We start from the raw sequence: 22,618 nt of genomic DNA on the forward strand, positions 1-22,618 counted from the left end.
TAGCTAAAGATCTTGGCAACTGCCTGGCAAAGGCAGCGCTGGCACGGACACTCGGACTGCACATGGAAGGCCCAGCAGCCCATGAGGGTCTGTCCCTTTGGGTCTGTGAGCAGAGGCAGCTGCCAGGAGCACAACAGCCTGCGCTGAGTGACAAGTGACCAGGCTCATGCCTCAGGCATCACCCATTCATTAGTTCATTCTCTGCCAGTGAAGGCTGGGGGGCTTGTCTGGGTTTCTTGCTCCAGATCTCATGAGGACAAAATCAAAGTGCTCCTAGCCTCACCTAGCTGGCAAATCAGGTCCTTATGATGAGGGCACCAGCCCCACATACTTGCTGCTGTCCACCTAGTCATTCTTACCTCCTGGGAGGCACTTTCTCGTCCCCAGAGGTGGCCCCTCCCTCACAGAGCCACAGCAGCTCCTTGGGACTCAGATTTTACCCCCAGGTGGAGTTTGTGCTGCCAGAACTGTGCAAGTGGGGCCCTGATTGACATCACGCCATCCACCATAGGTTCTGGCGATGAAGCAAGTTGGTCTGCAGCCTGTTGAGGTCTGGGCAGCAGGGTGGGGACTCGGGGGTGTGTCAGGGTCTGGGCTTGCTGGGCAGTGAGGTAGGGGGAGCCACGAGCTGCTCCCCCACAGCACGCAGCTGCCTGCAGATGCCCGTGGGGCAGAGGGGATGGATGACATCTGTATTTTTGCCCACTGCTGGCTGAGGTTGGGCTCGTCTTCATTTACCAATGTGGAGGCAAACTGCCGAAGTGCAGGCAGTTTCTGAGCCAGTGTCACCAGGAGAAAGCAGCTACTTTCATCTCAGATGACAGTGGGGCAGAGATCACAACATGCCCTGGTGCTCTCCACCCTGGCGTCGGCCCAACAAAGAGACACACTCGTTCCTGAATCAAAGCCTTGTGCTGCAGCTGCAACTGCATGTCAGTCTGCTGCTTCCTCACAACTGTGTCTCCTCCTCTTGGTTCACAATGAGTTCCATCCTCCCATTCCATGCTGCACCCACTACCCTTCACACTCACATCTTGCACTGCAAGCACATTTGTTCAGAGGAGAGAGCCCTCCTGCACGGTGCCACCAGCCACACACAGCCGGCTTCACCAGTGTCTCCATGGGCATCCTTTCACTGCTCCTGTCCCACTTGGTGCTGCCTCTAGTCCTTAGGAGACCTTCAGAGAGGCCAGTACATGGTGGTCCTGGGAGACTGAGCCCCTTACAGCCACTACTGCAGATGGAGGCTGTTCCCATCCAGCCCCAGCCCAGAGTTCCCCACTTCCTCCTGGAAGGGTGTAGCAGGAGGGACCCACAGACCATGGTTTCCAAGTACTGATTGAACACGCAGCAGGAACACCATGTCTACCTTCTCCTTAGTTAGAGATCTGGGTCCTGGGTGTGTGTAGTATGGATGCTTTCCCAGCTTTATTGAGATGCAGTGATACGTGACATTGTACAACATGATGATTTGATAAAATGTGTGTACATGTTGCAAAATGATCACCACATAAGATTAGTGAACATGTTTGAAATTTTATATGATTCTTTATTAATTTATTTATTTTAAAATATTTTGCTTATTTATTTTTAGAGAAAGGGGAAGGGAGGGAGAAAGAGAGGGAAAGAAACATCAATATGTGGTTGTTTCTCACGTGCCCCCTACTGGAGACCTGGCCCACAACCCAGGCATGTGCCCTAGACTGAGAATTGAACTGGTGACCCTTTGGTTTGAAGGCTGGCACTCAATCCACTGAACCATACCAGCCAGGGCTTATATGATTTTTTAAATGACTCAATTTGTCCTTTAAGAACCAACCAACATTTGGTGGCCCAGTTAGACCCCTTGGCCCTTCCCTGCCCCTCTCCTGCTTAACATGGCCCTGCCCCTGTAAGAAGGGAAACCCCCCCGCCCCCGACTTTCAGCCTTTCTCGGGAAGGGTCTGCATTACCCAGGTCCCCTTGGCCACCTGGCTCTTGGACAGGGAAGCCTTTCTGGAAGCAATTCAAGAAGCTAATGGGGTAGGAGAGGGATCCAGCTAGGGCTGGTGGAGGCTGGAGCAGCTGGAGCAGCATCTGGGCTGGCAGCCACTGGCACCTTGGCCTCACTTGGGAAGGTGACGAGCCAGGGCCTGCCCAGAGGAGATCCAGGAGGAGGCAGGTGGGAGCTGACTCAGCATCTACAGGAATGAGCTGGGGAGAGGCTGTGAACCTGAGAGACCCTCTCTGCATCTCCCAGAGTAGTGGCATGGAGTATGAAGGAAGCAGGGTGGGTCCACTCTTCCTGCCCTAGCCCTGACTTGCAGGCAGGAAGGGTGGTGGGGAAGGCCAGGGTGGTGCAGGCACTTGGCTCTCTGTGGGGCTATGGGGCTCTGGGGTGGGCACCTCCACCCTCCTGTAGCCCCACCCACAATGCATCCTGGCCTCACATCTGGCATGGGGCCAGCACCTTGAGACTGGCAAAGAGAGAGAGATAGGGTCCTCTTCTCTGTCTGTCTGAGTCTCTAAGTCAGAAAGCATGTTCAAAACCTGTGTGAATTTTCCTCCTGGTGAGAGATGGGCCCCTACGGGAGTCACCCCTGGAGCTACTAGAGGAGCCTGAGCCACAGGGCTCCTCCCCAACTGCTCCCGCTGGACACCCAGCCAGTGAAGGGTGCCCGGGCCTCAGCACCTGTGTCTCCCTACTCACTGGCAAGGGTGCACCCTCCCTTGGTGCTGCAGGTCCAGTGGGATGGGCATGCAGCCTAATGGATATGCCATTACAAGGATTTTGGTCTGGAGACGTCTGTGTGGAGCTCCCAGCACCTGCTTCTCGTCAGGAGTGGGGCATGAAGGTTTGGAAACGGGTGCTGACGTTGGCCTGGGGCAGGCAGAGCCATCTTCACACAGCGTCCACACAGGCTGTGCAGTTTCTGGAGCCAGGACAAGACCATCTGGTGGGTGGGTGGCACAAAAATGGGCTGGAGTGGACTGGACAGGAAGTGGGTGTGGCAAACAGGACCAGGGTCTGGGCTTCACTCCTCATGGCTCTCCACACCCAAGTGGCCGAGAGTGATGGGGACATGCAGGCTAGCTATGCGCTTTCTCTGCCCCCTGACATACTGCTTCCCCTGTCCTCCTACCCATGCCCTGTGCCAGAGCACCAGGCCAGGCCCAACTTCTCTGCTCATCCTGACATCTGTCCACTTGACCCCATGTTGTCCAGCAAGAAGGCAAGCACTAGGTTGCCACAGGGTCCCTGAGAGATGGTGGAGGCAGCCCACGTGGGCCCCACTCAGAGCCATGCTTGTAGAGCAAGGTGCAAGAGAGCCAGGTGCAGGTTACGGGAAGCTTCCCAGAGGGGAAAGACCAAACAGTTGGGTAAGAGCAGATGGCTAGCCTTTCTGGAAACTTTGGGGTCCTGAGACTATGAAGCAGTCTTGAGAGAAACCTGGGAGAGTGAAGCCTGGCTTAGCACTAACAGGGCTCCACAAGGAGTCAACGAATGAGCCTGCCCCTCCCCGCCAACCCACCGCACGTCACAACAGAGACACAGACTGAGATGGGGGTAAGGTGAGGCCTGTGGTGTCTGGCATGCGGTCATGGCAATTTGTGGCTCATCAACACTTCAAGCAGGTAACAGACAGGACAGGGAGCACTCTGGCATATCAGAGTGGGGACGTGCGAGGGACCCAAGAGGCTGAGTCTGGTCTGGAAGCACCAGGTCTCCCTTCAGAAGGGGAGGCATCCATGGGAAGGAAGCCTGGCTTTGGTAGGGCATCTGGCTGCAAAATGAGTGGACATTCTGAAAGAGAGAGGTTTGACCCTGAGAGATGTGCAGGGTCTGGAGGGCAGGAGGGTGCCCAGGAATAGGGGAAACACACAGGCTGTTGAGGGGTTTGGACAGGAGGGCATGGGGTGAGAGGACATCACATGTGGGAGACCCTGCACTCAAGACTTCCAGGGAGAAGTCACCCACTCTCCAGCTGGCTAACTAATAAGGCGGAACTGTATATGTGTTGCCTGCCGAGGGCCAAGAAGCAGGGCTCTGCAAGCAGAGAAGGTTCTCCATGCGGCAGCTGGGATGAGTGAGACAAGAGCCCTTGTAGGAGGGAGGCTGAGGTGGCAGAAGTACAGAGCCTCAGGCTGTGAGAGGAGTGAGTGGTGGCAGGGAAATCCAGATCCTAGCAGGGCTGTGTAGTGAGGAAATGATGAGCTATGGAAGGCATGGGTGCTCAGGGGCTGGAAGGCACGGGCCTCATGCCTCACAGCCAGATGGCTTGTAAAGGTTCTGAAGACCAGAGTGAGAAAGACGGTAGGATCTTCTTTGTGCTTCCAGAGAGCAGGTTTGTTTCCCTAATGTCTCTCATGGAAGCTAGATAGAACTAAGTTAGACTTAGAGGAGAACTTACCAAATGTCAGTATCATCATGGGAATATGTGGTTGCTGAGAGACACAGAAGCTTTCATCCCTTCTTCTCAGAGTGCTCCACCCCCAGGGGAGAGGAGGTGCTGAGTAAGAACCTCTGGTAGTTCTGGCAGAGGCATCAGTGAAGCTCCCATGTCCTCATTCTCCTCCCGCCTGCAGCCCAGCTAGCAAGCTTCCAGATAGGCGAGGGTCCAGGGGCTGCTCTAGGTCTGGGACTGGGACACCCTATACCCTGAAATCCAGAGGAAGAAGGGGGCTCCCTCAGGAGAAAGACAGTGTGTGCACAGCCCATGGCCTGAGTGAGCAAAGAGTCAGCAGATCCCTGGCAACAATGCATTCAGAAGCCTTGGATGCTGGTCCCCTAGAACCACCCACCCAGGGAGCCTCCTGGATCTGGGGCCTCTTCTGTGAGCCTGAAGGTCTCTGCAGCCCCTTCCCAGAGGCCCTGCAGACCCTCTGTGATATCAGCAGTTGATGGAAAAGATTATACCATCCACCCTGGGATGAAGAGATGCCGAGCTCTGCCTGCAAGTACCACCAACCACTGTGGAGGGAGACACCTCCACAGCAGAAGGACTATGCATCATATGCCAGACTGGAGAAGCTCTCTCTCCCTCCTCCTGCCAAGAGGACCTAGTGTTGTTTTGAAACCGAGGTGCAATTACTACAGTAAAATGGACATAGTTCAATCAGTTCTGACACACAAACACATGTGTAATGAACTCCCCATCAAACAGAGCAGTCTGTCACTGTCGTCTAGTGTAACTCTCTGCAGGAACTGAAATGCTCCATATCTAACCCTCCACCATGGTAGCTTTGAGCTGCATGTGGCTGGTACAACTGAGAAACCAAGTTTTCTCTCTTTTGATGTCATTTTACTTAGTTTAAATTCAGGCACCTGTGGGGTAGTGGGGACCATTCTGCAGCCAGAGAAACATTCTCTCTGCTCCTGTCAGGCCCATCCTACTGTGTGCCTAACCACCGCCCTGGTTTCTGTCCCCACCCATGGTGTGGGCAGCTTCTGTCTCAGAGAGGTGGAGCTCAGGCACCTGCTTCAGGCCTCTCTGCCACATTGGCTCCTCTGTCTCACAGAGCTTCTCTCTGCAGAAGCTCTGTCTGTTATTCACATGCCTGTGCTGCACATGCAGCGGCTCCTAGGTTTGTGCTCACAATCACAGCCCTGGGAGTATTCTTGAGCACATCTTCCTTGGGACACATGTTTTTATTTCTGTTGGGCTGGCACAGAGGGTGTGTGATTCTGCCACTGCTGTGCCCATCTTACCACCGCTCCTGCCCTGGACCAGCAGCGCCTCCTTGGGGCAACAAGCCTCCATCTTTCTTGATTCACTTCCCACTGCTCCACAGGCACATCTTAAGGTTTTGTGTCAAATCTCTGGTATAGGGACAGGCCACCTCCGGAGTACAAGCATGTCTCATCGTGGAGTGCACAAAGGAAAAGGCCCCTGTGCTCCCTCCAAGGCAGCTATCCCACTCACTAGGTATCCTTGTCCTTCTCCCCAGGTCCCTAGCTGTTGGGCCCCAGTATTCGTCCCTGGGCACGCAGCCCATCCTCTGTGCCAGTATCCCGGGCCTAGTACCCAAACAGCTGCGCTTCTGCCGGAACTACGTGGAGATCATGCCCAGCGTGGCAGAGGGTGTCAGGATCAGCATCGAAGAGTGCCAGCACCAGTTCCGAGGCCGTCGGTGGAATTGCACCACCATCAACAATAGCCTGGCCATCTTTGGCCCTGTGCTGGACAAAGGTAGGCCTTCCAAATGGAAGTGGCAGCCTGTGGTTGTGGCTGGCCCAAGCAAGCTGCTCTGCTCTGCCCTGGTGTCTCACTTGGCGCTGGGCATGGGAGCAGCACCTCCAACAGGAGAGCAGACCTCATGATGGCTGCATCTGGTGTGGTCCCTGCCAATAGTCCCTGGCTCTGAGGGGCTCCTGGAGCTCTGGAGGGACACAAGATCATGCAGGTTTCTCAGCTTCTCTTCCCAAGGCAATTGCACGGCTCCAAGAGGATGCTTCAGGCAAGTCTTAGAGAGAAATTTTTTAAAAACAGTAAGGGAGAGGATTGGGGGCCAAGAGGCACATGGGGCAAGCTGCCCAGTATCCTGGAGCCAGCAGTTATTTTGGGAAGAAGAGGAAGAAGAGGAGGGCTGCATGTTGGTTAACTTTTGGTGAACAGCAAATTTTCTCAAAACATCATGGTTTAACAATGATGGTGTTGTACGTCCAACAAATCAGAGTGCAGCACACACAGGCAGGGATGGTCTATGCCCCTCAGCCATCCCTGTTCTCTCACACATCTGGCAGTCGATGCTGCTGTCAGTAGGAACAGCCACAGGTGACCTATGCATGTGACCTGGGCTCCCTTACCACGTGGTAGGTGGGCCCCACGGGTAAGTGGGAAGTGAGGGAGGTGGAAAGAGAGAAAAAGACTCCTTTCACTTAGCAGAATGTCTTCAAGATTCATCCACACTGTAGCATGTCACAGGACTTCATTCCTTTTATGGCTGAATAATATTCCACTATATGGATATATCACATTTTACTATCCATTCATCATTGATGGATATTTGGGTTATTTCCACCTTTGGCCATTGTGAATAGTGCTGCTATGAACAATTGTGTACAACTATCTTCGAGTACTTGTTTTCAAAGCCTTTACAGTGGATGAGTAGAATTGTTTGTTCTCAAGATAATACTATGTTTAAGTTTTTGAGGACCCACCAAACTGTCTTCCACAGCAACTGCACCATTTTATATTCCCACCAGTAAGGCATAAACATTCCTTTTTTCCACATCCCTGACAACACTTGTTATTCTCTGCCTTTTTTCACTTTAGTCATCTCAGTGGATACAAAATGGCATCTCACTGTGATTTTTATTTGCAATTCCCTGAAAACTAATGATACTGAGCATCTTTTTACAAGATTATTAGACATCTGTATGTCTTCTTTAAAGAAATATCTGTTTGAGTTCTTTGCCCAGTTTTTAATTTGGTTGGTTGTGTTTTTGTTCTTGAGTTCTTAGAATTTTTCATAAATTCTGGACACTAAACATTTCTCAGATATGTAACTTGCAAATATTTTTCCCATTTTGTAGGTTGTCTTTTCACTTTTGTGACAGTATCCTTTGATGCACAAATTTTTTTTAATTTTGGTAAAGTCTAATTTATTTATTTAAATGTCATATTAAAGTAAACATTGCTTAATCTAAGGTTACAAAGATTTACACCTATGTTTTCCTCTAACAGCTTCATAGTTTTATTTCTTACATTTAATCTTTGATTTATGTTGTTAATTTTTTTATATGATATGAGGTTGGGGTCCAACCTTATTCTTTTTTATGTGAAAATGTAGCTATTCCAGCACCATCTGTTGAACAGACTTTTTTCCTCATTGAATGGTCTTAGCCTCTTGTCAAAAATCAATTGGCAGTAGGTGTAGGGATTTATTTCTGTACGCTCAATTCCATTCTACTGATCTATATGTCTATCCTTCTGCCAGTGGCACATGATATTGATTGCTATAGCTTTGTAGTGTGTTTTAAAGTTGGAAAGTATAAATTCTTCAACTTTGTTTTTCTTTTACAGGATTATTCTGGTTATTTGGGGTCCCTTCTGTTCCATAGGAATCTTAAAATTAGCTTTTCCATTTCTGCAAAAAATGGCTATTGAGCTTTTGATGGGGACTTCACTGAATCTGTAGATTACTTTGGGGAGTATGCCATCTTAAAAATATTAAGTCTTCCAATTTTTAAATATGGGGTATCTTCCATTTATTTAGGGCTTCCTTAATTTCTTTCATCAATGTTTTGTAGTTGTCAGCAAACAAGTCTTGTACATCCTTGGTTAATGCATTCCTAAGTATATTACTTTATTTGATGCTATTGTAAATGGAATTGTTTTTTAATTTCTGTTTCAAATTGTTCTTGCTAATATATAGAACTAGCACCAATTTTTGAGTTTTGATCTTGTATCCTACAACTTTTCTTAACTTATTCATTAGCTCTGGTAATTTTTGTGGAGTCTTTAGGATTTTCTGTATATGAGATCATGTCATCTGTGAATAGAAATAATTTTAATACTTCCTTTCCAATTTACATGCCTTTTACAGTATTTCTTTTCCTGCCTAATTGCTCTGGCTAGACCTTCCAGTACTCTGTTGAATCAAGAGTAGTGAGATTGTTTACCCTTGTCTTCTTCCTCATCTCAGGGAGAGACTTTCAGTCATTCAACTTTGAGTATGGTGTTAGCTCTGGGTTTGTTATTTATGCCCTTTATCATAGGAGGAAAACTATAAGTCATTAATTATTGAGTATGAGGTGAGCTGTGGGTTTGTTGTTTATGCCCATTACTGGGTAGAGGAAATTCCTATCTATTCCTAGTATGTTGAGTGTTTTTATCATGAAAAGACATTGGATTATATAAAAATCTTTTTCTTTATCAATTCAAATGTTTATGTGTCATCTTCATTCTATTAATGTGGTGTGTTAGTACTGGTTGATGTTTCTACATTGAACCACCATTACATTCTTGGGATAAATGCTCTTTGATCATGATGTGCAATCCTTTTAATCTGCTGGATATTTTGGTTTGTAAGGATTTTGTTGAGGATTTCAACATCAATATTTGTAAGGGATATTGGTCAATAGTTTGGTTTTGATATCACTTCATAGGATGTGTTTGGAATTCTTCCTTCCTCTTTTTTTTTTCTTTATCTTCCTTTTTTTGGAAGAGTTTAAGAATGATCTGTGTTGATTCTTTTTTTAAGTGTTAGGTATAATTCTATAAGCTTTTCTTCATTGAGAAGTATTAAATTACTGATTCAATCTCTTGACTTGTTATAGATCTATTCAGATTTTCTATTTCTTCTTGAATTAGTTTTAGTAGTTTGTGTTTTTCTGGAAATTTCTCCATTTTAGCTAGACTTTTTTTCTTTGCATGCCTCATGACTTTTAGTGAAATATCTACCTTTTGAATATTATAATGTGGTAACTTTGGAAACCAGATTCTTGCTCCTCCTCAGGGTTTGTTGTATTTGCTGTGAGTTCTACTTGCTTTTTTGTTTGGTGATTTTTAAAAACTATTTATAACTACTGTATTCTTTGTCATGTGTGGTCTCTGAAGTATCTGTTTCTTTACTTTGTAGTCAGCTAATAATGGTTTGGTAGAAATTTCCCTAATATCCTGGAGAAAAAAAAAGCAAAAATTACTCTTCTCGTGTTTGCAGATCAGCTGTGTGCTGTGTGCTCGTTCTCTGTTAGCTAGTCTGCTCACAATTTGCCTTAGTTTTGCTTCCTGCCACTGAGCCTGGAAATGAGCTGGAGATGAAAACTTAAGATACTTCCTGAGCAAGCACCCTGCACTTGATATGCATGTGGCTTTAGCTCTCTCAGGATGCACAGGAGCTTTTCAAAGCCTTTATTTGCCAAAGTAGTTCTTTCCCCAGCTTTTCCTCCCAGGCAGTCAACTATAATCTTTTTCCCCAGGTAAAAGTGGCTGGTTTATTTGATTTTAATATGTTCATGGAATATCCTCCACTGAGAGAGTTCAGTCCTTCAGAAAACCCCAGACATGTCAAAACAGACAAAATCCTCAGGGAAAATGTCCACTATACTCCATTCAGAACCATCTACCCACACGGAAACAACAAAGATTGCCATCTCAAGACTTAACTGTGCCATGGAGCCTAGTGGGCCATGGCCAAGTAAGAACAGCATGAAGCTCTCCTACCTTGACAAAGTCACCTTGACTCAGAATTTGTTTGGTTGCTGAAAACCTTGGGCTCCTTTCAAAAGTTATAACAATGTTGATTATGACAGTTTTTGCTTATTTTTTCCATGTTTCTGTGGATGGACAGGCCCTTGGCACTTCCTACTCTTCTATTTCACTGATGTCACTTCATATCACCTTTTGAGACCTCGTTTCAGGGGCCTCAAATTGTTACATTTATTGGTTGAGGCAGTTTCAGAGGCCAATCCAGATTCTGGGGTAGGGGGCAAAAACCCCAACCCTTGTGGCATGTCAAAGTCACCTTGAGAGATGAGTATGAAGGATGGAATGTGCACTGGTGCAGCACCCTCAGAATGCAGAGGAAGGGAAAACATAAGAGACATCTGGGAGGAAGATGCACTAGGTCCTGGGACTACTGTTGTGCACGCAGCAGGCAGCAGGGGCCCACTGAGGAGGGGTCCTAAGCGTGTAGCTGAGTGCTGCATAAAGGGCTGGAGGGGCCTGAAAGTGTTTGCCCAAGCACCCAGGATCCCCAGTGCCAGGTGGTCACAACCACACCCCAAGTGAGCCCATGTTCTCTGGAGCTGTGAGTGAGGGGGTCACATCACATGACCTTGATCAGCAAGTCTGCTCAATTCCTGGAGAGCCAGCATCCCTGTCACAAAATGGGGAAATAATTCTACTCTGCTGACTTTACAGAGCTACTGTAAGGGTAATTACATAGTAGCTCCCTGTGGGGATGGCCACTGCTGTGCATAGGAGTTAGGTCCACAGGGCAATGTGGCACATCAAGCATGTGAAGACATGTGTGTATAAGTGTGTGCATGCATGTGTTTGTGCACATGTGTCTGCGCATGTGTGGGTGAGGTGCACATTTGCATGCATTTGTGTGCGTGTGTGGGTGTGAATGACTGTGAGTACATGTGTGCCCATGTTCAGTCATGTGTACATCACATGTATGGTGTATGCATGCATGTATTTGTTTAGCTTGTGCATATACATGCATGGTGTGTCTGTGTGTATGGTGCACACACATGTGCACATATGTTCAGGTGTGCAAGCAGCATTGCGGTGTGTGCATGTGCATGAGCATGTGTGTGCATGTGTGAGCGAGCATGCCTGTGGTGCAGTTGCTGCCTATGTGGAACCCATGCTATGCCTTGGTCAATGGTGTGGGGCCAAGAGGCATATTTACCGCTTGCACCATGGCCAAGGCACCCCAGACACAGTCCCAGTGCCATCTGGGTTCCTGGCGCCAGAGCGCAGATGGGGACTCTTAGGGTTCCCAGTGCCCCAAAAGGAAACAGCAGGATTTGGGGAAGAAGGCAAAAGCCTATCCTCCCTGGAGAAGCTGCCATACAGTTGTGGAGGAAGGCTGTCTCAGATGGGGCTGGACCCCACCTGGAAGCTGGAGAGGGAAATGTGGGTTTATTTTTGGGCTCTGTTCTATTCTGTTGGTCCATCTGTCTATCCCACTGATGCATGCCATCCTGATTACCTGCACTAAGTTTCAACATTGGGAAGTGTGAGTCCCCCAACTTTGTTCTGCTTTTCCAGGCTTGTTTTGGCTGTTTGGGGCCCTTTACTTTCCTGTGTGAATTTTAGGGTCAGTTCATCAGTCTGCAAAAAGCTTGGATTTTTAAGGATTGTGATAAATATGCAGATCAATTTTGGGAATGTAGCCATATTAACAGTATTGTCCCCTGGTCCACAAACATAAATGTCTTTTCATTTACTTAGGTCTTTAATTTCTTTCAACGATGTTTTGTCTTCAGTGTACATGTCTTGCACTTCTTTTGTTAAATTTATCTTTAGGTATTTTATTCTTTTTGATGCTGTGGTAGGTTGAATTGTTTTTTTTTCTTTTTTCTCTTTTTTTAATGATTTGTTTATTAATTTATTTTTAGAGAGAGGGGGGAGGGGAGGAGAAAGAGAGGGAGAGAAACAGCAATGTGTGGTTGCCTTTCATGTGCCCCCCACTGGAAACCTGGCCTGAGGCCCAAGCATGTGCCCTGACTGGGAATACAACCTGTGACCCTTTTGTTAGCAGGCTGGTGCTCAATACACTGAGCCACACCAGCCAGGGTGGAATTGTTTTCTTAATCTCATGTTTAGATTATTTATTGCTCAGGTAAAGAAACACAGTTGATTTTTAATATTGTTTTTATACACTGTAACCTTGCTGAAGGTTTATCAGTTCTGATAGTTTTTGTGCATGCCTTAGGGTTTTTATGTTATTTGCTGATAAAGACTGTTTTCCTTCTTTTTTCCAATCTGGATGTTCTCTATTTCCTTTTATTGCTCAATTGTCCTGGCTGGAGGCTCCAGAACAATGTTGAGCAGCAGTAGGCAGAGTGAGCACTCTAATTTCATCCTGCTCTGTGAAGAAGAGCTTTCAGTCTTTCCCTACTGGGTATAATGCTGGCTTTACAGATCTCAGTGTGAAGATGCCAGTTCACATGAATAGGTCATATGGAAAGTATATGTACATGAAATGGATCTTTTGATTTCTTGCATTTTTTGAGTTATACATGCCAAAAAGCACATAGCAATCTGTTGTCTTTTGATAAAAGTTTTAAAAATCTGTCAGCTCCTGGTTCAGTTGGATTCCCTTTCATCTTGTGAAAAATAAGAAGCTAGAAATACCTGATTTGCACAGGGTTTTGTGACCCAGTTTCATAGCCAATGCCAGGCTGGACACATGTCAGGAAGACCAGGAGTCTCCTCCTGGACAGAGTGCGAGAGGGCAGCCCTGGAAGGGGAGGCAGGAGCCCAAGGGAAGATATCTCATCCACCCATGCCATCTAAGGGCCCTGGCTCATTTCCATGCACCACAGGGATATGCGTGCCCACCTGGAGGCCCCTAGGGTAAGCCATCATTCCCTTAGGGCACAACATCGCCCTCACTGACTTCAGGCTCTGCCCTTTCTTCACACATTGGTACATTGGTTCCCGTCATCCTCAGCTCCAAACTGCAATCCTCCAGCTGCATTCAGACCCATAAACACCTCAGTCAGCAAGGCCGGTGAAGCCCTAAGGTCTGTTGGCCCCATGCCCCACCCAGCCCTTTCTGTGTTTCATGGGCATTGCAGCATCATGCCTTTTCTTGGAGCTCATTCTGCTCCCTGCTTGCTTCAGATGACACTGTGACAGACCTTACCTGCCTGCCCAGAACTGCTCTCCCCCATACCCTGCCTCACTGTGCCCCTCAGTTTGAAACAAGGGCAACCTTTGTGCCCCCGTGATCGAAGTCCTCATCCTGTCTAGCTCCCTGTTCTTCAGTTCTCGGCCCACAGGTCCCACCTGGGCAGTGGCTCCCAGCCCCTGGAGCTGCTCTGCATTTCCCAGGTTCATCTGTGTCCCACTAACACCATCCCTCTCTGGGACCAGAGTCTCACACTCCCCACTGTACGCCCAGCAGGTGCACAGCAGATGCAAGGGGCTCTTTCAGTGTGTGCACTGGCACATAGAAAGTGCTTAGTAAGGAGGCTGTGAGTGGGTGACTGAAAGGCAAAGTGTGGGCCCAGATATCCCTGTGTGAATAGACCTCACAGGGGAGGTGGCATCTGAGCTGGATCTCAGAGTTTTCTCTCTTCCTTTAGAACATGTACACAGAGCTTTCTGGCTGAGTGCTCAGCGTTTTACACCAGGCAGCAAATTGAATCCTAACACCCAACAGATGAGCCAGAGCTATGGTTACAAGTGAGGAAAGTAAGCCCACATGGAGTTAGCAGGGGCTCTCCAGGGGAAAGCAGTGTCTGCAGGTGCGAGGGTCTGGGCAGCTGCCCTCCTCTTCTGCACCTCTAACTTCCTCAAAAGCCTCTACTGGGAAGTCTAGGCACCAAGAGGTCACAGGGACACTCCTGCAGCCTCAGTGCCCTGGCCCCCGGTACCCCCACATCCACTCTCTCCACGTTTACCCTCCCTACTTCCATGTCCCCAAAACTTCTCCCCATGTCTGATCCCCATGTCCACTGTCCCATGTTGACTCTCCCCACTTCACCTCTCCCCACATCTACTCCCCCACATCCAGGTCCTCATATCTACTTCCCTCACATCTACTGCCGCTGCGTCCACACCCTCACACCAGCTCCTACCACATCCACTGCTCCATGTCCACTCTCCCCATGTCATTCTCCCCACATCTGAGCTCCTGTCTCTGTCCCTTGATCCGCAGGCTCCCCTTATCCAGTCTCCCTTCCTCCTCCTCACATATCCCACCTCTTCCCCTTTCTGCTAGATGACAATTTCCTCAGCCCTCTGCCCCTCACCACTTGCTCTAAATGGGACAGAGGAAGCCCGGCTCTCCCTCGCCCACCCAATGGGCTCCCTTAGCCTGTTAGGGCTAAGAAATGGGGGAAGGAGCTAGCCAGGTGCCCCAGAGAGAGGCCCTTTTGGAGGCCCTTGGCTGCAATCAGTCTGGCTGAATTGGGGCCAGGGCAGCCCTGATCATGTCAGAGGTCACCCAGCCTCCATGGCCAGGCCCACTGGGTGCCTGGCCCCCACGAGAGCGGCCTCATGGAACAGAGCTTAACACCACCGGGCCAGGTAAGGGGAGGGCCCAGCCTTGTGTGTGCATGTGCACGGCATATGTGAAGGTGTGTGGGTGCATGTGCAGTGTGTGTGAGGACCTTAGGGGAAGAGCATGTGGTCACAGTTTCTGCTTGAAGTACACACATGCACACACACTCTCTCTGCCACCTGCCTGGCCTGGGACTGGACTTGAAGGATGTACTGGTGGGGAAGGTGGGGTTGGATGACAGAAGTGAGCCCTGGCTCGGGACAAGTACCCCCCTCCTGCTTCGAAGGTAGCTGGACTGTTTAACTTGCATCGTGGGGCAGAAAGCATTTGAAGAATTTTTGAGTGCATGGAGGCTGGCACAGGACTGCTGCTTATCTGTCCCTTACCCGACCCTGGGCAGGGTTCTGGGCACTGGAGCGCCGGCTTCCCCAGAGTGGGCCAATACAAGGGGAGAAGCTGGCCAGCCCTTGACCCTAAGGCAAAGGGATGGGGAGGCTGCAGGGCAGGGAAGGCAGGTCTCTGAGCTCAGAGCCTCAGCAGACACTCCGAAGGAGAGCTGGCTGGCCATGCCCCTGGGGAGAACATTGGCACATGGCCCACCTAGGGTGCAAGTGAGAGGGCCCTCTCCTTCAGCTCTTTGAGGAGCTGACTAGTGGGGCATTTCACCTGAGAGTCGTGGAAGGGGCCATGAGGGGCGAGTCATCCTTTGTGGGGGCGACCCCAACAACCCCGACTCTAGGCTGCATTCACTCATGCTCTCCGTGCCCTTAGTGTGAGCAGGGCCAGGAGCCTGTCACTTCAGAGTGCTAAGCAGTTCCTCAGGGCCCCTGAGCCCCTTAGGCAGAGTCTACAGGGATGGGGGGAGGGAATCAATCAAGTACTCAGCAGGTGTGAACCCAGTCCCCCCAGTCTCCCCTCTGCTCCTCGGGGGCTGAGCTGGGAGGAGCAGGAAGGGGACAGCACAGACTGTCCCCTCCCTGGCAGAGTCCTTTGCCTGTCCAAGCTCCAAGAGGTGGTCTGCCACCTACCTGGGAGGGCTGGGTGCAGGCACGAGCTGGGCTCAGGGCTCAAGAAGGGCCCCAAGAGGAGGCCCTTGAGAGGATCAGCATTCCCAATCTAGGTTGTGACCTCTGACCCTAATTGGAAAGTGTTTCAGTGCTCTGTGGTAGGGGCACCTTCGTATATCATTAACTCTCCCCAGTGGGAGGGGGTGAAGGCGCCAGAGAAACCCTAGGACACCCCACAGGGCCCCGATCAGAGTACAATGTGCCCGCCAGGACAACAAGATTAAGCACAGAGAGAAGTGAAAATGCTGCTGGATTCACACGCCCGAGGGCCATGTTCAGCGTGTGAACAGCACTCCCCACACATACCTCCCGGTTGCTATGACCAGCTTGCTATGGCCTAATCGCCAACAAGGGGGAAATTCATATAAAATATCACCGGCCATTGTGGGCCTAAGGCAGCGTGACAGTGGCTCACAAAGCCAAATTCATTAGCCCCAGCAGGTAATCAGAGGACACTGGCCGTGCTGCCGGCGGGGCGGTGTCAGGGGCCTTGGCCGCAGTGGGGTGCCAGCTGCATTCCGCTCTCAGGTGGCTCCTGGATGCAGGATTACCAGATGCCATTGTGACTCCCCCACCACCACAGCCCACCTCGCTGTGGGACCAGGGAAGGTAGACATTGTGGAGGGGGAAGCGCTGGCCAGCCCTCATCCCGCAGGGTCGCCCGCTGTCTTGGGGCATTGATTGGGGGAGAGGTGCTAATGCACGGAAAGCTCTAGGAGTGCCCTGGGCCCCTCACCTGCCAGGTGGACAGGGCTCTGTAAGGCCCCAAGCCACCTGGGGAAGTTGGGGGGCCCAGGGAGGGAGGCTGAGGGTGCAGCCTGGTTGGAGGCACTCCAGTTCTTTCTGTGAGCCCCTCCCCATGATGCTCTATAGTCAGGCAGGGGCAAAGTGACCCATGGGAGCCCCCACAGAGGCTCAAAGGTCAGCACTGCCCAGAGGAGAGATGGAGCCCAGGAGCCCTTTGAGGGGAGGGGTGCTGCACTCAGTGAAGGAGGTCAGCTGAGAAGAGATTTTGACCAGAAGGTCCTGCAGCTCTTAGGGAGGTCACACCACACCCTACCTTTGACTGAGTCCCTGCCTGGCCACCACGTGACAATAGCCAGACCCCTGAGTCCCAGAAGTCAGTGACCAAGGGCCTGGCTTCACATACAGACTGGGTCAGAGACACAGCCTACTGGGGAAAGCCTGGGCGGGGGATGTGTCAGAGACTCCGTGCAGGCTCCTCTGTCCCGTACGCCTGCTGGGTCTTGCCATGGTCTAGTGTGGGGACTTATCAACCTGAGGCCCTGGTAGAGCCTGGGGGCTCATCCCAGGGGCCCTCTTCCTCCCCCAGGACTAGCACTAGACAGCTGGGGATGCATGGAAATCAGCTGTGATCTTTTATAGATACAGATGTCCCCAAGAGCTGTGGCTCCAGGCCCAGGGCAGGTGAAGCAGGCCTGTAGTAACGTGGGGCTTGGCGACCCTGTCCCTGCAGAGCTTCCTGAGAAGGCCATCTGGTGGGCCCCACAGACAGGACGACCCAGGAGCTACAGCCTATTGCTCAGAGATCACATCTGAGCCATAGTTCCCTTCCAGGAACCTCACTGCCTGCGGTCACCCTTGTCTCTCAGAAGGGCCACTGCAGCGTCTTCTCAGGCCCATTGGCTCATCCCAGTAACCTGTCCTCCTTGTCCAGCATTAGCACACTACAACCTTCCTCTCCCAGAAGAGGATAGGCAGGTGTCCCTTACCCACCATGGCAGTGGGGCATGAGCCCTACAGGGTAGGTGGGGCCTCCACCCCCTCAAGGCTGCAGCCATGGAAACAGCCTGGTGGAGTCTCTGGACCCCTTGCTGGGGAGTGCAGAAGCCTCTCCCAGAAACTTCTATCTGGGCTCTGTTCTCCCTCTCTGCAGCCTGGGTCCAGTAGCTGAACTTCCCTGAGCCCCACATGTTACTGGGGCTAAGCAGAGTACCCTCTCCCTGTCTGAGCTGGTTCTCTCATCAGTGGTAAAAGATTCATGGAGTGGGGCAGGGTGGCCTCCAGGTGTGCTTTCCTATCAGTGCAACTGAACCAGCCTCCTGGGTGACACCCCCCAGGGAAGGACAGCTTGGGGACAGAAGTGGTGGCCTTCTTGTCCACTTAGAATACAGCTGGTGCTCAATAAATAGTGGCCAACTGACAAGCTTTGCAGCAAAATGTGAAAGACAAGGTCCTGGGAATGATTTTTTGAGAACTTTCTTCAACATATAGGACTTTAGAAATAGAGTTTTTTGATGTTAAAATTCTCTTTCCGAAATTCTGGTAGTCATTTTTGTATGTTTTGCCCTCTCATGGAAAAGTAACAATGCCTGGCAGTTCTCTTTCAGTCCCCAAGTGATCCCTGGTGCTTGACAAGCCACAGGAAGAAGGGAATTGCTAAGATTCCTTTAGTTCTAAGTTCTGAGAGGCAAAGTGGCCACTGCAGCCCAGCCCAGAGGCCGTACCCAGCCCCCCTCACCCAGGCTTTCCCTGGCCATGCCCAGGATGGGCCTCATTGGGCTGCTCTTCCTGCCCTCCTCCTGATGCCCAGCTCTTGCTACACAGGACTCCCTCATCTGCCCCGGACTCACCCCATCCATCTTCCCATCCACCATCCATCTATCATCTGTCCATCCATCCATCCACCCATCCACCATGCTTCCATCTCCCATTCATCCATTCAGCCAGCCACTCCAGGCATGCCCCAAAGCTCATGTTGCCAAGCCTAGTGTGTGTCCTTATTCCCCCAACTCTCTCCCTCATGAACTGTAAGCTCCCAAAGGCCAGTGATCGTGCACAGCCCAAAGCAAAGAACCTGTCCTGCAGCAGAAGAGCAACTGTTAAAGAGATGAAAGGATTCCTCGGATTCACCCTCCCCCAGCCCAGTGCAAAGATTCTCTGTACCTGAGAGTGGGCCGGTCATCCAGCTTCTGCCTAGTTACCACTGGTACAGGTAGCTCTTCAACTCTCAAAAGCCTGGGTTGTTGGAAACTTCATCATGTGGGGCAGCAATCATCTTTCTTTCAGATTTCTTACTTTAGCTGTTGAGAATGGTCACCTTGACCATTCTAGCTCAACTCGTGTTCCTAGTTTCGAGTTTAGTTTATGGCTCATTACAGACTCTCAGCTCTAGATGCTTAAAAGGATTAATGGACAGACAGAAGATGGATAGATGGTGGGTGGATGGACAGAGGGTGAATGGATGAGAGAAGGATGGATGGGAGATGGGTGGAAGGAAGGATCATTGGTAGTTTGCATGGACTCAATAAATAATTGTTAATGAAATGACAATAAGTTGGGAAGAGGCTTTCCTGGTGGAAGATGCTTGCCTCACAGAATGACTTGGTCACCCGATTCCCTCTCTCATTTTCCCAGCCTGGCCACACTGTGGGAATAAGAGTGCTAGGCCTGAAGGGAGCAGGCCTGAAGTAGCTCAAGCAGCTTATTCAGTATCTTTCCCAGACAGAGATATGGCCAACTGGCAGCACTGGTCCTTAGCCACCCTCCTTCTCCCAATAGCCTCTGTCTCCTCCTCTCTTGACCTTGCACAGCATATTGGGAAGAAAGCCTTTTGCAGGTGAAGAGGGTGCATTCCCAGGGCATGAGAGCCCCCATCATTGTGCAAACAGAAGCAGGAGCCTCTGCAGAAGCTGCTGTCTGTGGATAGGAACTTCACTGTGAGCGGGCCAGCCACTGGGATCCAGACCCTCCCCACCCGTGACCTCAAGGGAGCCCCGTCCCCCTCCTCTGTAAACTGAGGCCATCCCAGCCAGTGGGTTGTGACCTTCCTGTTCAAACCACAGTGGAAATCTGATCAAAGCAATGGGTCCGCTTCCCAGAAACCATGTAAGTTTTCAGACATGCTCTGTCATTCCTGCTCATGATTTCCAGAAGGTTATGAGCCCCCAGAAGCCTGCAGGTCACCCTGGCTTAAAGCCACCCAGGCATTCTGGGGCCTTCCTTCCACCGGGCCTCAGTGTACATTTTAACTTTTTCTCTGGAAATAATGTCGACATACAGAAACTTTGCAGGAGTGAGTCTAGACCCACTCCCAGGATTCTCCCAGTTGCATCCATCAAAACTGAGTTCCATCACCATTAGCAGAACTCCAGACTGTATCCAGGTTTCACTCATTTTTCCACCAGTACTCCTTTTCTGTCCAGGATCTTATGTTGACCCTTATCCTTTGTGCTCTTAAGACTGGAAGGAACCTGCTCAGGTCTCTGGGTTTCCCGATGACTAGATAAAGATTGTGAATCTTTGGCGAGAATGCCTTGAAGGCAAGGGGGTGTCCTCAGAGCACCCCTGGGACAGTGCCTGGGGCGCTGAGTCTATCCCATGGCTGGCGGTGGCCACCTCGGTCCATCTGGGAGGCAGGCCTGCCTGGTTTCTCCTGTGCAGTCACCATTGTTTCTTTGCCAGAACAAACCATATGACGTTTTTCTGAAACAAGCAGTAGGGGCTTCTTTCCTCTCCGAGAGAGCTGAACTTTGGGACATCCTCAGCCATCAGGACTCTATCCGAGGAGCAGCCCCTCCTCGCCTGGCAGAAGGGGAAATTGAGGCCCACAGGGCTGGGGGAGATGTGTGAAGGATTGCACAGCCAGCTGGTGACACTGCTAGGCAAGAATGAGTTCTTTTTCCTCCAAGTTCAAGGAGAAGCCCTCACGGTCCCCCACCCCTACCCCACACACCTTTTCCCTCAAGTGTGTCTGGCAGCCCTGAGCTGTTTGCCTGAGGTTGATAAGCAGGGATCTCCAAACCCTTGTTGAGGGCTGTGGGGCAAGGCCCCTGCTTGCTCTCCCCTTATCTCCAGAGGCAAGAGTGGAGGGGAGGGGCTGGCACAGGAGGAAGAGGCAGAAGCAGAGTGAGGGTTCCATGTAGGAGCCTGCCCTGAGCCCCCTGCGCTGGAAAGCAGGCTTTCCTTGGGCTGGGGGAGGGCATTCAGGCCTTGGAGACCCTGGAGAAGGGCGACCAGGGCCCTCAGCTAGCTGAGAGTCAGAGGGTGCCCAGGAGGAAGGCCAAGACACACAAGCTGGTCCTGGATCCTGAGCTGCCTTGGAGGTGGGCCAGGAGAGCTGGCCCCAAGGAGTCTGCAGGTTATCCCAACAGCAGCCCCTCACCCAGGCTGCACTGGTATGAGAGGAGGCCTCAGGCGGGGTCCTAGAGAACACAAAACAAGGATGGGAGTTCTACTGAGGATGGGGACAGGAGGGGAAGTTGTCAGTGTTCACACACACTGACATTTACTCACTCAGATATCCCGGGCTAATAGAAGGCAGGGGCTTCATGTATCTTGGGAGATAGTGGCCTAGATGGTATTTGAAAAAGGGTATTCAGTGAGGGGAGCTTTCCTGAATCTGTTCAAGAACAAGCTGAGTGGGAAGGGTCAGAGAGCCAGGCCCCACAGGGTGGGCCTACTCAGATGGGCTCAGACCTCACTGGACTCCCTGCCCTAGGCCAGAGTTTCTGTCCTCTTCTCAGACCAGGTCCTTGCTCCTCAACAACCATCTGTGTGACCTCCTGGTGCTCTTGATTGGAAACAAAAGGTGAACAGGACTTGGTCCCTGCCTCAGGGGACTTTCAGATCAAGCAGGTGAAGGAGGGAGCTCCCGCTGTGCCTGGGAGCCTGAGGGGCCAAACTAACTCCTATCCAGACCTCATGACCACAGGACCCTGTCCTGTGCCGCAGAGTGGGGAGGGCATACAGCAGGTACTGCACGAGCATTGAAACAGCTGGAAAAGCTCTAAGGGAGGGACAGTAGCTGAGTATGGCTAGAGACCAGGCAGCAGCCAACAGGACTGGGAGGAGAGTGAGCCAGCCGGAGTCAGCCTGTGGTCAGTCAAGCAAGGACATGGTGTTGAGAACTTGAGAAGGGATCAGGCAGAACCAGATGGGCACTGGACAAAGCACTGTTCCAGCAACCTGTGTGTGTGCATATGTATGTATGTGTGTGGTGTGTCTGGGAGTGTGTGAGAGAGAATGTCTATAGGTATGTGTCTGTACACATTTGCCTATGTGTCTGCCTGTGTGTGCATGTCTGTGCATGTGTGTCCTTGCATGTCAGTGCATGTGCATATGTGTCTATGTCTGAGAGTGTGTCTGTGGGTGTGTACGCGCGTGTGTGTGGCTGTATGGCCAAGTGTATGTGAGAGTGATTGTGTGTGTCTGCATGTGAGACAGTGTCTATGGTTGTATGTATCTTTGTATGTATGTGCGCATTTATGTGAGTCTGTGTGTCCGTGTATGAGTGTCTATGAGTGTGTGTCTGTGTGCACACATGTGTGCATTTGTGTGTGTCTATATGTCTGTATGCCTGTGTGTGAGAGAGTGTCTATGGGTATATGTGTCCGTGTTTTGTATGTGTGTATCTCTTTGTGTCCATGTGCCTGTGTGTGCAGTGAACACATATGGATCAAGGAGGAAGCTAGAGGCTGGGGTGTGGGTCCCCACCAGGAGCTCCTTCTGGTCCTAGAGGAAGATGCTGAGGGCTGGACTTCTGGGGAAGGTCTGGGTAGACAGGATGGGCCCAGGCCCCTGAGGCAGCTTGTAGTTCAGGGTGGCCCCAAACTGGCAATGGGAGGCCTTCTGGGATTTACAGTGAGGTGTGTGGTCCAAAGCTCCCCGAAAGCAGGGAAAGTCCAGGCCTGCTCTGTTCAGAGCCCAGGGAGGACAAGGGTGCCCACGGCCTTCACAGGGCTGTCAGAAAGTGTTGGCACCTCTACAGAAAGTCACCAAAAGCCGGCATAGGCACAGGGCCAATGGGAGGCCAGTAGGGAGGGCACTTCCTCCAACACATTCCTAGTGTGTGTATTCTGGGTAGCTGAGGAAATGTGCATTTTTGGTGACAAGTGTGTGTGGATGTGAATGAAACTGGG

The 22,618-nt window shown here is 50.8% G+C and overlaps 1 protein-coding gene across 1 annotated transcript in view; it reads left to right on the forward strand.

Annotated features, from left to right (window-relative positions):
- The window catches only part of WNT3A (Wnt family member 3A), a 43,250-nt gene that overhangs the window by 9,794 nt on the left and 10,838 nt on the right, over positions 1-22,618 (forward strand). The window contains exon 2 of the mRNA XM_045850547.1: positions 5,929-6,170. Within this exon, the coding sequence (XP_045706503.1) occupies positions 5,929-6,170 (242 nt within the window). The remainder of the gene's footprint in view (positions 1-5,928; positions 6,171-22,618) is intronic.

The sequence above is a fragment of the Phyllostomus hastatus genome, unplaced genomic scaffold, assembly GCF_019186645.2.
Source record: "Phyllostomus hastatus isolate PE091 unplaced genomic scaffold, TTU_PhHast_1.1 phas_contig_81, whole genome shotgun sequence".
NCBI lineage: Eukaryota > Metazoa > Chordata > Mammalia > Chiroptera > Phyllostomidae > Phyllostomus > Phyllostomus hastatus.